The following is a 15,605-nucleotide window of genomic DNA, read 5'->3' as shown; positions in this document are numbered from 1 at the left end:
GATTTTTGTCCGTTAACTGGCTCAGTCTTCTCAGATTTACATTCATATTAGGAGGCAATGTTTCCCTTAAATAAACATGCTGTCTTACAATTTCATGGTTTTAGTCTACTTATTTAAATCTTTTTATTTGATCAGAACATTTTATTCAATTTTATCAACATTTAACTGTTTTTAGTAACATAATTATTAGTAGTAATAGAAGTAGTAGTATATCATTTTATTGTTATTTTTATTGCTTGTTTTATCTTTTATTATTTTAACTACCCATATTTCATTGCTGTCATGGAGTGCATTAGTCTCTAAATCATTTTCTGTTTTCTTAATATATCACAGTATTTATTTTAAATCACTTGTGCAGCCCTTTGAATTGCATTTTAATTTGCTTCAAAGGTGCTGTAAAGTTTGACTGATTGATTGCTTAATTTAAAAACTGCACACTGAGTTTAGAAAGGCACACTCCTGACATGCATGCTGCTGAGTGATTTTCCATTAATTCCCACAGGAGAAACATGAGCCTGCAGTGTTTAAGAGTGGAGAAGATATCTGAATCTTAGACTAAACTTTCTGAAGTTCCTGACAAACTAAGCATTTCAACATGTAGTGATACATCTACTCAGCTTGGTCTAAAATTGGGATATGCGTGCAGAGAAAGACACAGGATGATTTAAGGAGTGAAACAGGTGAGACTCAGTGGGGTGTGAATGCATTTGTCGTAGTTTCATGTGGTTTCTCTCTGCTGCTGTCTCGCATATTTGCTGCTGTGTTGAGTAAAATGTATCAGTGGACTGAGATAGAGCAGCTACAACCATACTGGACACCAAAACTTCAACTCCAGAAGTTTGTCTGTAAATAGCCTGGAAATTTGACATTTAAACGACACTAGAAAAGAACATAAGCTAAAATAAATGTATTATGATGAATTATTTCTTAACAATGAAAAAGTTGATATTTATATATGTTTAGAGAATCAGAGTTTACTTAGTATAAAGAGCAACTGACTGGTGATACATGGACTAAACCAAAACTGTGTACATTTAGACGACTGATTATTTTATTTTATTATTGTGCACAATGTACCAACCAGAGAAACCAGAACAGCAACATATAAACTACAAATAACACTAAACAAATAAACCATCCTCACGTTTTTAACTATAGAAACAAAGTCGGCCGACTTATAAGCATCAAAATTAAACAACCATTCTGTTCTGTCATCATCCGTTCACAAGAACATTTCTGGATTTTGAACAGACATTTCATTCAATAGAGGAATTCTTAACTCATCATAATAAGGACAATACAGAAGACAATGTGATTCATTCTCAACTTCTTTTAATTTGCATAATTCAGACAACCTGTCCTCCTGGATATTTTCAAATCTGCCAACTTCAAGGGCCAGAGGAAGGATTCCTGTTCTCAGCTGTGCAACCAAAGACCTCCGATTGTTTTATAAGTTTGCTGTAATATACGCTTCAGCACCATACTTCACTACATTTGGCCATTTTTCTTAAAATCTAGCAAGTACCTTTCCTCTAATTGTGCTCATGCTAAAAATAACAGCGTGAGTCTCTGTAACACATGGAGAGTTGTGCAATTTACCCCAATGAAAAAACTTTCTTATTGAGCCCGTTTTCTGACAAATTAAGCAAACTATTCCACAGTCTCATCATTTCACATTTTTTGGCCCATTAAACCAGGAATCAAAATCAGCCAAACTTCTGACTTATGAACAGCTAAAAGCTCTTCTGTTTAGAATTATAAAACTTGAATTTGTATAGAATTTATCTAATAGCAAAGATCTTTATGTGGCCAGATGAGACCTGGTATATTGCTTCTTGGTTGAAACTGGACGATACGTCAGTTGTTCAACATGTTGTCCGTCAGATATAGAAGATGAGTTTCATTTTGTTTTCTTCTGCCTTTTTTATGGGGAACTACGCAGAACTTTTAGAAATATAAAACGAATGTTGATTTTGTACATATGGATGATGCACATTGAGTTGGCTATTCTCATATGAAACATTCATACTAGCTAGTTACATTGAAAGAGCAGGGAAGATGAGAAACAGCTCTTTATCAAGATGAACTGTAGATTTATAAAAGTTTTTTCACTGGACAGTTCATTTGAAATGTGATTTCAAATATCCTGCAAAGTTAAGTCATACTGTGGTAATCAAATGGATTTATGTATTCTTTTGCTGCTATATGTATCATCAAAAGCTGATAACTGTGTAATAAATGCAAGAGCCTTGTAACTTTGGATGCATTTATTGAATCATGGCTGACAGTGTTATAAACAGAATGATGAGGTCACATGGGTCATTTTAGAAGGCACGTCATGGTAGAACCAAAAAAAAAAAGGCTGTCTTCGGTCTTTACTCCTTGATGATGGTGGGAGTGATCATCTTATTGAAGGAATAGTATTTGCATTCGCTGGGCGGTGCAATGTCCATGGTGGTGGTGCTAATGTTCTCCTTCTTGAAGCCGGCTTGGAGCAGATGAGGCACCTGTGTTTCCTGAAAATCATTAACAGACGGAGGTCGGTGTGAGGTTATCAGGTTCCTACAAGCCTGTTCATCATTAACCTTGAAATTATCGCGGCATACCAATTCAGGTTGAACTCAAATGTGGCCTGTTCGAGGTGTCAGCTCGGTGCTTTGCTGCATGGATAAACACTAAAGTCTAAACTGTCCTGTTGAAACACATGTTGATCGGTCACAGGTACAATACCACACATCAGTGACTGAATGATTTTACTGTTATGTGGTAGGATAATGCATTAACTGTACTCTAACTGTACTGTCACTGTTATTGTACTATGACACAGGTCAATAAAACGCTCCAATGAAATCAAACAGACAGCCTTAACTTATGTCCTCCAGCTGATGAAAGTCTTTAAAACATGTACATCCTGATCATGATCTCGACAAAGAATAGTGGTTGAAATTACTTTCAGCTTACTTATTAATGACAATAGCTGCATCCTCTAACTTCACTACAATACCTTGAATAATATCGATATTCGATAACATGGGGAAAATACTGACACAATATTGAGGGCATAACATTTTAGATTTTTTATTAACAGATAAATATAACAACGCTTGTGTACTGTGTGTCAACAACAACGGCATCTAAGTTCATTTACTTCTGGAGGAGGTGGAGCTGTGTGGGCACTGCAGCGGTGCATGTGTGTTGTGTGCTCTCTTTATTGACCAACAAAATTGTCCCATAATGCACTGCACAAAAGAAATAAGGCTGCGTTCCAAATCAAAAACTTTTTTTTTTACTTTAAAGGTGCTATATACGCTATCAGTGACATCGTAACTCACGTGCACAACATGCACATAATGAAAACCCGACTACCAAACAAAGAGCAGAGAAGCTTGGATCACAACGCACTCATTGGAAGAGAGACTATCTCTAGTCAGGATGTCATTATTCCACTACATCTATTCATAGCAGGTAGTTGTTTGCTGCTAAACTGATGTTCAAAATCTCATATGTAGAAGCTTCAAGTGTGTTGCTGTCCTTACAAAGTACGTACTGTTGCATGCATACAATTGGGACATACTACTTCATCATAACATTGCATCTTGAAGTCTTTAGCAAGAAATTTTAAGTTGAAAGAAAAAGTGTGTGATTTGGAATGCAGCCATTGAGCTGTCATCTGTCTGTGCCGTCTTGGGGACTAGGTCAATGTGACTTATCTTCCGCTGTGCTGAGAATTGTGGGTCAGAATAGCCAGAAAAGCATGCTGGCTTGCAAATGATGTTTGCTTTGTATGAAGTACATACTGTATGCAATACCTACATATATACATAGATATAATTTGTATGTATTGTGGAATTGGGACACATAAAATGTTTTGGACTGTTTGAACCATCATATATGTTACACCACCTCTCCTTTCAGCAGAGCATGGATGATAACTAAGACATACCTCAAACATCTTCTCAATGTTGTTGTATTTGGTCTTGAGCAGCTCGCCCCAAGAGGTCAGGTTGCAGTAGGTGAGGACGCCGCCGGTTTTCAGCATCCTGTGAGCGTGACCCTGCAGACAGACAGAGACGCAGCTCTAAGTCAAGCTCCTGTCAGATCATAACCTAAAGAAAACAGACTGTACGACTGATGACAATTTATTTCCATTATGATGCTATTTTTCAGTATCTTTAATCCACTTTTCATGCAAACAATTCCGAGTATTCATGGATTATCCTTCTGCAGAATTTTAATCCTCTCAGGAGTTTGTGTGGTTTTTCACTACATACCTTAATGAAGTCAAACTGGTGAGTGTGCCATGTGTCCTCTGACAGAGGGTATGTGTCATACAGGATACCTGGGAGAGGAGAGACACAATAAGTCAATCATTCAGTTTTCTGCATGCGTTGTGAAATTTGATCTGAATAGATTATCCATCCTCACACTGATTTTCAGAAAGTGTGGCCAAACCAGGGGGCAGTAATGTTTTTTTTACCCTGATGACCCTTATGATGATTTGTACCAACTGTGTGCTCTGATTTTCTTTAAAACACATCAAACTGTAACCTCAAGCAAAACTGAACATCTCCACATGTAACCAACATCTGGTTTGACTTCTTACCATCAAAGTGGTTGTCTGGCAGAGTGGGGACGACGTTCTCCCAAAGGCCCTTCAGAGGGACGACCTGCAGCGACATAAACACCAACTTCACTCATCTGCATCTATGACAGTAAACTAGAGGTTCCAAGCAAACATATCTCTGATAAACTTATACAGGCAGATAATACTGGGTCGGGTCTACTGACCTTATGTGGCTGAGACTTGGCCCAGTTCTCCAGTCTGGCGAAGACGCCGTCGTTGCACTCGATGATCCAGTGCTCCTCGATGGGGAAAGACTCCATCTTAGTGGCGGCGATGGCCATACCAAAACCGATCTCCAGAACACGACCACCTACCAGACAAAACAAGAGACATGCATTTCAACAATGTTTAATAACTAATAAAATACCAAAAAGCTCATTAAAATTTGGGTTCCACTTGTAAAACCCCAACTCTGATGAAGCAAGCTGTTGGGGCTCAGTAACATAGTGATAATATAGGACTAGCATGGCCATAGATTCTCTGATTTTAACAGTTTAAGGTTAAAGTTTTGCCCCTCTTTTAAGGTGTGGCGGGAAAGCCAGTTGGCTGGAACATGTGGTGGCCCGAAAGGCCAAAGGGTTTCATTTACTTGCAGAGAAGTATATAAATAGATGAGGGGTGAAGGCTATTTATTGTTGCTTGCAGCACAGGGTAATATTCACATTTTAGTTTCATTCATTTTTTTGTATCCACAATGCAAAATGCACGGAGCTGAAATCAGTTCAGGTGAGACACAAACAGTCAACAGAGAAAAAAAGTCATGTTTCCCTCGGGAAATGTCTGATTTTAAAATATTCAGTTAGAATGTGAAAAATGACAACCATCCAAAAACCATGTGTCTTTTCATGAGTGGGGTTTGCATATTGGTTTTGTCTCAATCAATTTCAACTTGTAATTTAGGAATTAATCTAAATAAACTGTACCAGTATGTATCTTGGATATACCTGCAGAAATAATGCATCGACATCATGGCAAGAAAACACACTTTCTCCGTTTCCCAATGAAACTACAAGTGCAATAGAAATGTGTATTTGTACAGTGTTGTGTAGACACTTCCTGTGCACATTCTTGTGGATCAGTCTATTTTCACATAAAGCTAAGAGCAGATGAGCTGAGTCCCCCTGCAGACTTGTTGGCCGGCTCCCGTGAGTAGAGTAACAGCTGCCGTAGTATTCACAAAGCACCGAGCAACATGCTGCTCACACTCTCACACGTGTCCTCAAGATCATTAACCAAAAAGGCTAACGTGTCTGAAAACTCCTTATCCAACATTTTAAAATAGTTTTTAAAAAATAAATTAAAAACAGCACAAACTTTCATAAACACATTTTTAAAAAATACACATATTTTGTGATTCTTTTCAGCTTCCCTAAAAAATAGTTGGACTATTTTGTTGTGTGTTTGTGTTTGTTGTCAAAAAGTCTTACAGGATTTTCAACTTTCAATCTTTTATGAATACTATAAGAAAAAATGTTCTGGTTCCAATAAAATCCTTTAGGATTCCCATACATTTCTATAGGAATTCTTCATGACGGGGTTTAGGTTCTTAGGATTTCCACAGTCCTATTGGAAATCAGTCTTTTACTATCTGTGACAATAAAATCCCGTAGGATTCCTATGAATGTTTTTTTTAAAATCCTATAAGACTTTATATCCACTTGGTACTTGTTCTTCTTGGAAGAACTTCTTGGAAGACTTTGATTTATTTTTACAAGAATCAGAGGACTCTTATTTTTAACTCTAAATCTTAATTGACTGTGGTGGATTCTTGGAGAATCATGTTAAGGCAGGTTACTACAAATAGCTTGTTGAAAATGCCCTATAAAACATTATGCATGGTTCAGTGTCATATTCTGCGTGTGTCATTGAATGGTTTCTGTTAATCAATCAGAAATCTATTCATATTCATTGTAGTTATAGTAGTTGTTTGTAGTTGTTTTTTTACTAATAAAGTTGTATGAATACAAACGTAAGATTAAAATGTGTTTTTATTGCCCTCTCACCATTTTTAAACAACATCTTTACAAGTTTTAACACATCACTCACTATTTTAGGGCAAACTGTGTACTGAAGCAAATATTTAGCTTACTGGTAACATCTGCTAATGTTTGTGTTGACCTGACAGCAAGCTACGTTTTGAATCATATGAAGGGCATGTAACTGTTTACAAAACTCATATCAATAATTCATGAAACTCGGTGGCATTAACTTGTTCTTATACTTTTAAATCACCCAAACAAAACTGCTATTATGGGCTAGGGAATATGCTACTTCAGGAGTCCATTGTCGGACACATCATTCAACAGAGCGCTGCGTCCGATAATGGATGTCTCTCATCGGACATTTACTCGAACGACCAGTTTTACCTTTTGAGGCTGCAACGGTCGACAGAGAGTGCATGTACGGGGTCTCCCAGCGCTCCATCACGGGCTTGCCCATGATCTCCAGGTGTGTGTCGGTCTCATTGTAGCCGGCGCTAGCGTCGTGCCAGGACGACTTGCAGTCCTCTCCCTTTGAGAAGATGGGCTGAGCGGCGGAGGTCATGCTGTTGTGGTGCTGGGGAGGCAGTGGTTCTGGTGAACGGTTTGGCTGACTGTGTCTCTACACAGAAGAGGGTGAGAGGCGGCCAGCTGCGGCTTATATCGGCCTCAGAAGTGCTGACACGGCGGGAGTGTCATTCCGGGTCACTACAAGGTAACAGTCCCAGAGGAGCCGTCCGAGATCCTCTGGAGAGAAGAGGATTCACTCCACGTCAAATAACTGGCTCACTTTCCTCCCTGTGGTTGGTATGTTTTAAAGGAACATGGGTCAATCCTGTGAATCCAGATGATGTAGTCCTTATGTAGTGAATATATTCAGTTCCTCTGTGCTTCATTGTCATTGTCAACATTTTACAAGTCTTATGCCCAGTGAAGCCTGACATGAAGATTTTCAATGATCAAAACATGCAGTTTCACTGTTGTTGCTGTTATGTAGGACTATTTTTTAATACTTTTTGGACAACTGAAGTTTTAGTGGAGTAACCAATATGGGACAGGACAGGAGTCTCTTTAAAATGCTGTTTTTAAGACAAGTAAGCGCTTTATGATTAAATTGTGGGAAATTTAAAGATGTCTTATGTCGTAGAACAAATAATGTAAATTAAGCTTGTGGTAACCACAGACCTTATTTCAGACATTTAACCAAAAACCAAGTAAAAAAACTCGAAGGGACCAATGTGCAAAAAATGCTCACTGATTTCCCAGTTTAGGACTACAAACTACACCACTCTATATGGGGCATGAGGACTTATACAATAGCCAATATATCCTATATGGAATGATTATTAACACATAGATTTTTATTAGAAATAGATACTAAATGCAAAGATGCCACCTACTCAGTCCAATCAGAATTGCTCACCTGGCAAATATCCCAAAACAACCTCTAGCTTCTGGGTTAACTTCCTGGTTATGTTGCCCACTGAATATGCGCAGTAGACTTTCTTATTGTGATGATGTCACAGAATTTTAAATTGCTTTTCTGGCCTTGAGGAACGTGTTACAAATTTAAAACCTCCACGGATCAAAAATTCATAATGGAAAGAGTCATGATTGACCTTGTATGTAGTTCGAGGTGTCCCGTTTAATTACATCTCCCTGTTATAGTGCTTTATGGGGAAAATGCTTTTTGGGCCATGGGAAATGCTTTGCTTGCAATACCGTGAGGGGCAAGTGGGCAAAATTGGAAGCAAGGCTGCGTGTGCCGCCCGATTCAGGTCTAGATAGTAGATTCATGAATTGATTTCATCCAACAGCAAGTCGGCCATTTTTGGAGGATACCAAATGTAAATGTTTAGAAAATTAAGACTATAGCATGTTATATATTACACAGTGAGAGGCTACATAGTCTGATTGTTAGGCTACTCAGGATCTTTGCATAAGCTAATGGTACAAGGGTAAGAGTGCCATCCACTGGCTGTTGTGTCAAAAATCACTACTGTTTATGCTAAGCTAAAGCTCCTTTTAAAGCTCTGGAAGTTTGGATCATCTTTTCAAGGCATGTTTTCTGTTTTGAGTAAAAGTCCTGTGTGGATAACTTGTGTGGTACCGAGAATGAGCAGCAGAGTGAGTGCTCTTCTTTGTTTCTTCTCTCTGAGCCTTGGAAGATACAGCTGAAGTTAACCATTGCACCAGATCTCATTCACGTTTGCTCCTATTGCATAACATTATTAAAGCAGCTTGTGTGATTTAAGAAGAGCCTTTATTAGACAGTATGTTTTGTATTACTGCTCTAAATGTTTCTGACATGCTGTTCATAATTAACACTTCACATCTAAACTGTCTTGTAAATGCACCTGTTGAGTTCACAGCTGTTTTGACTGACATTATTTTTGCTACTGTTTTTTTTTAAAAACACGACTGGTGAAGGTGTTTTTTCTTAAAAAAAATGTAAACTACATACACTGCAGATGAATATTGCATTGGTCGAATCTTGCCACCAGTTTCTGTTTTTTGACCAACGGCGATCTTTTATGTGTAGTTGCGCCAAAAATTATAATAAAAAAAACCACTGTCCTTTTTTCAATCACCAGCAGACTAATTTGCCAAATCTTTGTGGGTGTTTAGACAGCTGTTTAAATGCAGATAATGATGGGTTGAAGGCTGAAGCTATGTTCAGCCTGCCAGCCCAAATTAGTTTTATTGTATATCCAGATTGATTTTAGGACGGCTTGAGAGCAAAAAAAACGGCATGAATTGGATTATAGTACAGACAGTCTCAGTCTGAATGCTCTGGCTGCTCTTATCGGATTTCAAAGTGTTTTTTGTGTCACTCTCAGCACAACACACAACGATGACATAGAGTCCAGGAAGTGGATCAGAGCGACTGAGGAGAACCATGCTGCTACTAGCAGAGTAGTATGGAGGACAACACATCTGCCAGAAGCTGAAATATACTGTCTGCTCTGTGACTTGACAGCTAATTGTTTTGAGAGGGAGATGATGGCTCTTCAATTATCATCCTTCTATGTTGGAGAGCTGCGTTTCAGCGTACGTAGTGACTAACGCCTATTTCGTAACTACAGCCACTCATGCACTAAAATTTGATCTGATCACTTACAAATAATGTTGCAAATACTCCGTTCGTCAGATGTGTTTTGAGAAACAAATCTGATTTTCCTGCAGTGTGAACATAGCCTTAGTTCCTTGAAAATTTGCTCCTGAGACTAAAAGTTTGAGGTACTTTGAACGGAAACTGAAGCTTTAGGATCATATTTCATTTAGCTTTTTATATAGGATGTCAAACATCTTGCTTAGGGATCTGAAAACAAGGCCCACTCTGCCCTCAAACCCCCAATGAACCATAAATTCTCTATTTTTCAATGTCATTTAGTCTTTTCCTTTCTGTTTTATGACTCACTGCACAATGAGACAGAACGACAGTCAAAAAGGGATCATCTGATCATCTTCACAGCCCCTCTGCCCTGGTTACCCATCATCCACTTCAGTCCCATTAGATGAAGCTGAGTGGGACCGGCTCCTCAGTGAGGGTCCTCGTCAAATCGCAGGTTTTCATCCACCTACCACCCTTATATGAGGCTCTTCACTCGCACTGCCTTTGAGTAATAATGATTTCCACAGACGCTCACATTCGTGCGGCAACCACAGCACTCTGACATGGGAAACAATAAACCATTACTCTTTTTTTCTGCAGTTCTCAAACGTTGTCATGTCACAGACCCCAAAAAAGCCCATCAGGAACCTTTTGATGAGATTTAGCTCTGGGAAATGTCCCACTTCTGTAATTGTTGGTATTGAATTGCAGAACTACTTGGGCAGATGAGAGTGAAAACTGGGATCATTTCCAGTGATTTCAATTACAGGACTGTCAAGGATGTCAGTTCAATGCATGATAGGACTTGCAAAACATTATGCAGTTGCTCACCCTTCACACCACTGTAAAGACACTCTGGTTCTCAAACAAGGTTAACTGGTCCAAGGTGAACATGCCTTTGCTGTGGTTTCCTTCTCTATTTGGGTTAACATTTTCCAAAGTGACATGATGGTTAAATCACTGCAGAATATTCACACAACATATTAAGACCCATATTTTCATTGTTGTACATCAATTAATGGTGTCCTGTTCTTTATTCATTGGTAAAACCATGGAAGTTGTTTTATGTTTTGGTGATTATCAGAACATACAACCCATAAACCATTGATATAAACAGCTTTGTCTAAACAGTTTGTTCATCTTGAAAAAAAACCCAATAAAAAGCAGTTTACAAACAGCATCGTAAAAAGAAAGGATTAGAATTAAAATATTCTCGACGTTTAAAGATTTACTAGCTTATATATATATATTTACTGGTTTATTTACTCCTTAACTCCTGCAAAAACTAGAAGACATCATTGAAAACACCTTCAAAGACCACTCAGAACTTCCAAACCTTACGTGCTGTAAATCTCTTCTGGTATCTCATTATTAATTTCAATGTAATAGCATTGTGATATTTCAGTAGCATTTACAGTTTCCTCCTATTATATATCGTACGAACAGTTTTTTCTGTTTGTTTGTTTTTTTAACTTTATAGATTTGACATGCAATACAAAGTTGTGCACAGGAACTTTGTATCAACCGTGCTGCTTCAGACGACAAGACCGAGAAAAAAGAAAGATGTACACTACACAGTTTATAATAACCGTCTCTAATAAAAAGTAGTGCACCTTTTAAGCAATTGTAAAGGTTTATAAACATTAATTGCAACTTTATAATGGCCATCCAAATAATCGGATGTAGATTAACTACACAGTATTTATAAACCATTTAATTTTAACTATTGTTAAAAATCAGGTACAACTTCACAAAAAACAATTGCTTATAAACCATTCCAGTGTTTTTAAACAGTGCAATAATTATTAACTAAAGTTTAACTATAAATGTACCATTTATTAGTGGTGGTTATTATAAAGTGTTATCCAGCGTACCTTTTCAGAGAGTAGCACAAATCATTATAATCACAATCGAAGTAAAGAAGATAAATAAAGTTAAGAGCAGACATTTGACATTGGAGAAAAAAATTAATGAATACCAAAAAGAAGTAAATTATAAAAAAAATCCATCCAAATGATAAAGGCTTAATGAAGCTTGTACACCAACATGAGGCCTACTGCATCTGGACCCTTAGCTATGAGGAAAGAGCGCCATTTTAGTCTGTCTAGATATGATAATAATGGTTGCCATAAGTTGTAGAACCTGTCAGTGGAGCCTCATAGAGTATGTGGAGAAACTACATAAGATCTCCTGTTAGAGGGCAGGGTTCAAATGGTATTCAGATAACTCTGTATGTCTCAAAACCAGGGGTTCAATATGTGGACAGTCTGGGACAAGTCCAGAAAGTGTGAGTAAGAGAGACTTTGTGCGATTCACATCTGTTAGAATCATGGTGTAAATCAGGAAAAATCTTGGAAAGCTTTTCATTTGAGAAGTGAAGGCGATGTGCCACTTTAAACTGCGTGAGCATGTGTCAAGAGCAAACACAGGACATAAGGACTCGCTTTAAAATAGACTCCCAGTCATCCTTCAAGTATTCAACTTCTAAGTCATTTTCTCAGTGACTGGTTTCTGTTTTTAAAATGTCCCACCAATATCACAGATCTTCAGTGCACTTTATCACACTACCGTCTTGTCTCACACATTTATCTTGTTGTTAGACTAGTTAACCTAGTTGACCTGTTTCATCACAGTTTATAATGTCTCCCCCTCCCACAGAACATGCTGCTGTCTTCAATATTCCTCCGACCATCCGACCGCTCACAGGAAAGGTAGTGTCCAGCAATCAGAGTCAAAGGGCAGAGCAAATCTTCTGCAAATCAGCCAGATAATTTTCATTATCAGACAGTTCAGAGTTCCCTCGTGTTTTCCAGTTCACATTCCAACAGATTTTAACTACAGAAATAACACAAAGAAGCAAAATCATTTCTACCAGAATATGACTTTGGGCCCAAAATGAGATGTTATCATTTAAAAATAAATCCTTTGAAGGAAAAGCTGTAAAGTTACAGAGAATTGGGGTGAAAGGTTGGGTTGTGTAAGTCTTTGATAGAGAAAAATAACTTTATTTTTGCTGAAGGAGATCACATGGACACAGTTGTACAGTTAAATATGACAGTATGTCATCATGTTATTTATGAGATTAATTTTACATCAGGTTCATGACGGTGTTTTTGGCTTTAAAAATAAATGTATGTTATATTTTACAAAAACAGACTTTTCACACATGATTAGGAACCCTGGACGGAGCCCCCTAGTGGTAGTTACTAGAAGACATGTGTGATGGTTTTCATGTTTCTCACATGGCAACTCAAATAATGAAAATGTGTCAAAGAAATGCTTTGATGGTTGCAGCAAATCCACCAAACAAAAGAATGAAAATGATCTGTTTTACAAAGTACAGAGATGGACATAAGTGTAGGTAAGTGTAATCAGTTTAAACCCTCTAGCAATTTGAGGGGATTACAGGATTTTATAATATGTATTGTTGTAATTAATATTTTAAACCAGTAGTGGTTCATAACTTAATATAGACTGAGACTGCTTGCAGAACATGTAGGTCATGTTTGTTACGATCATGTGAACTGTGAATGTTCAGATTTTAACTACATATAATGTTGAGAAGATTATAGCTGTGTTTTTCTTCTCATTATAAGGCCCACCTGCAGCAGCTACGTTGTTTTGGGCACCACTTGAGCGAAATAAATGTGGTGGGCATCAAAACTGCACCTTTTCCCAGATGTAATGATTGTAGTTGGGACCCCTCTGACTTCTTTAGAGTGTTGTTTATTTGTATCTGGTCTAGATTTTCCAATTTCTTGTACACAGATATTGAATTAACAATCGCCAAAAATGCTGTGAAATTTGTACTACTACTTACCTGTTACTAAAAGTTAAAGTGTGTGTTTGGGTAAATGGACCCTCTTTTGTGGTGGTATGGTTAGGGGTAAGGGTTAGTGACTATAGTGTTGTGACTTCACACTTGCTGTAGTAACCCATGTTCATGCTGTCAAAGACAAGTAGATATGCAGCACCCTTGCAGACCAGGTTGGTGAGCTCAGTTTGACCTATGCTGATGATGGCAAATATACATTTTACTAATTCTTATTTTGTCATCGTCCCCCAGGGGATATGGTAATGTAAACTCAGATTTGAGGGGAAATGGAGTGCTGGATAACTCCATATGGATTGCCGTGCAGCACACAACAGGAAGAGGGTGCTGTTTTTTCAAATCCTTATGCTTGAGAGATAATTTATGGCAATGTGGCTTTTTGGTTTTATGGCGGGTGTCTCAGATGATGATATGAGATTACATGTTATTACTGTCTTTCCATACAGACTGTAGTGTTGCCTGTAGGTTGAATAGGATCTGAATTGAACTGTATTATCTATCTACAGCCGAATGTAATTTTACAATATGACTCCGTGATTAGAAAACTCTGTATCTTTGTCACATGTGAGGGAAAATATCTGGCTACCTCTTCACAAAGAGTTGCAGAGTGGCTTTAAAGCCAGATTGATAATTCAAGTACACAACAACAGGAACTATGCACACAAGTGTAAAAAAAACAACAACTTCAGCATGGATATGAAGAGGAAGAGCGAAACTGTGGGTTGAACTCTACCAATATTGCAGTATCAACTATAAATTAACAGTTTGATGCTGGGTTGTGAGTTTTGCCTACTTTACACTCTTTGGATGGACAAATGTGTATTGTCTCCCATTCTGACACAATGATTGTGTCTGCAATACTTATATATTCACAGTATTGTGTTGAAAAAATTGTCAACAGTCAAAATTGCAACCTATTGTGGAACACAAAAATCCCTAGATTTTATAAAAGGAGAAGGGAAACAATTTCTATACAATTTCATACATTTGAATATACAACACGGCCTCATGAAGCCAAGTCATACTGTATTTAAACAGTATTTTGACGGAAGTGTTTTATGTTTATCACACCAGTGTTTAAATTGATGCTCTGTAAGAGATGTTCACATGATAGCTGTGTATTTTCGGTCTGGTGGAAAAAATCAGGTTTGACAAGAAGGGAACATGGTTTTTAGTGCAGTGTTTAGTGTTCGATTCTTGACAAAATTATGAACAGTTTTGTGTTGAGATTTCATAGATATTGAGCTGTAGTTTTAGGAAACAGGCTTAAACAATTGGAATAAAACTTGAAGATGCAGATAAAGATTGGCATTAAGCTAACGATACAATATATGAAATGATAACATGACATTTATGCTGAGTATTGTACATGATCTCTAACAATGCAACTGTGTGTGAATGTAGCTAAACTGCTTATAAATTGATTATAACCCAACAGCCATTCTAACATTACCAGAGTTTAAAACCCACTCACACGGGGACATGTTCCTGACAGTCCAGAGGACACGAGGTACTCACACCATCAGTACATTACCATCCTTCTCCTGCTCCTTTTTGACATATAGCGACCAGTTCAGGCGAGCCAGTTTCCTCTGAGAAACACGAACAAGACGTTTTTCCCGACATACATTGTAATTTGATGGACTCCAGTCCCAGTGGAGAGACTGTTATAAATCTTGACGTGCTGATGTGTGACCTCATTTTGTCCTCCAAAAATGACATTAAACAGATAAAGAGAAACAAGAGCATCCTTCAGACACAAACATTACACTGAATGACAGGGTGAGTCTCTTTTCTGACATTTATAGTCCCCACTGGGAGCTCTGTATAAGCTTGGGGAAAACTCCAGATGGATAGCTGTGTACTTCTATTTTTATTGTTAATTAGCTGCATTTGCATTGCATGTATTTCACTTTGCATATGCCTTAAATGAGACACTACATACACAGAGACAGAGAGATAACGTGTATGAATGTGATGTTCTAGTTTACTCAATTAAGTTATATTTCTGTGACCAGGTATCTTCTCAGAGATCTTGTAAGTAAAGCCGACTGT

The 15,605-nt window shown here is 37.8% G+C and overlaps 1 protein-coding gene across 1 annotated transcript; it reads right to left on the bottom strand.

Moving 5' to 3' along the window:
• Window positions 1-2,249: 2,249 nt before the first annotated feature.
• gamt (guanidinoacetate N-methyltransferase) lies at window positions 2,250-7,248 on the bottom strand. Its single transcript, XM_073476901.1, has 6 exons — window positions 6,991-7,248; window positions 4,789-4,934; window positions 4,604-4,667; window positions 4,272-4,339; window positions 3,944-4,054; window positions 2,250-2,516 (listed from the first exon to the last, which is right to left on the bottom strand). The coding sequence occupies exons 1-6, from the start codon at window positions 7,166-7,168 to the stop codon at window positions 2,376-2,378; spliced, it is 708 nt and encodes a 235-aa protein (XP_073333002.1). The 5' UTR covers window positions 7,169-7,248; the 3' UTR covers window positions 2,250-2,375.
• Between the last annotated feature and the right edge of the window lie 8,357 nt (window positions 7,249-15,605).

The sequence above is a fragment of the Pagrus major genome, chromosome 11 (assembly GCF_040436345.1).
Source record: "Pagrus major chromosome 11, Pma_NU_1.0".
NCBI lineage: Eukaryota > Metazoa > Chordata > Actinopteri > Spariformes > Sparidae > Pagrus > Pagrus major.
Note: the sequence above shows the minus strand (reverse complement) of the source record. Positions and strands in the feature narration are given on the sequence as shown.

Coding starts and splice junctions, on each gene's coding strand:
- gamt (XM_073476901.1), bottom strand. CDS start 7,168: ATGACCTCCGCCGCTCAGCCCATCTTCTCAAAGGGAGAGGACTGCAAG. Junction 4,935..6,990: donor GACCGTTGCAGCCTCAAAAG/GTAAAACTGGTC, acceptor TTTGTCTGGTAG/GTGGTCGTGTTCTGGAGATC. Junction 4,340..4,603: donor GCCAGACAACCACTTTGATG/GTAAGAAGTCAA, acceptor CTCCTCTCCCAG/GTATCCTGTATGACACATAC.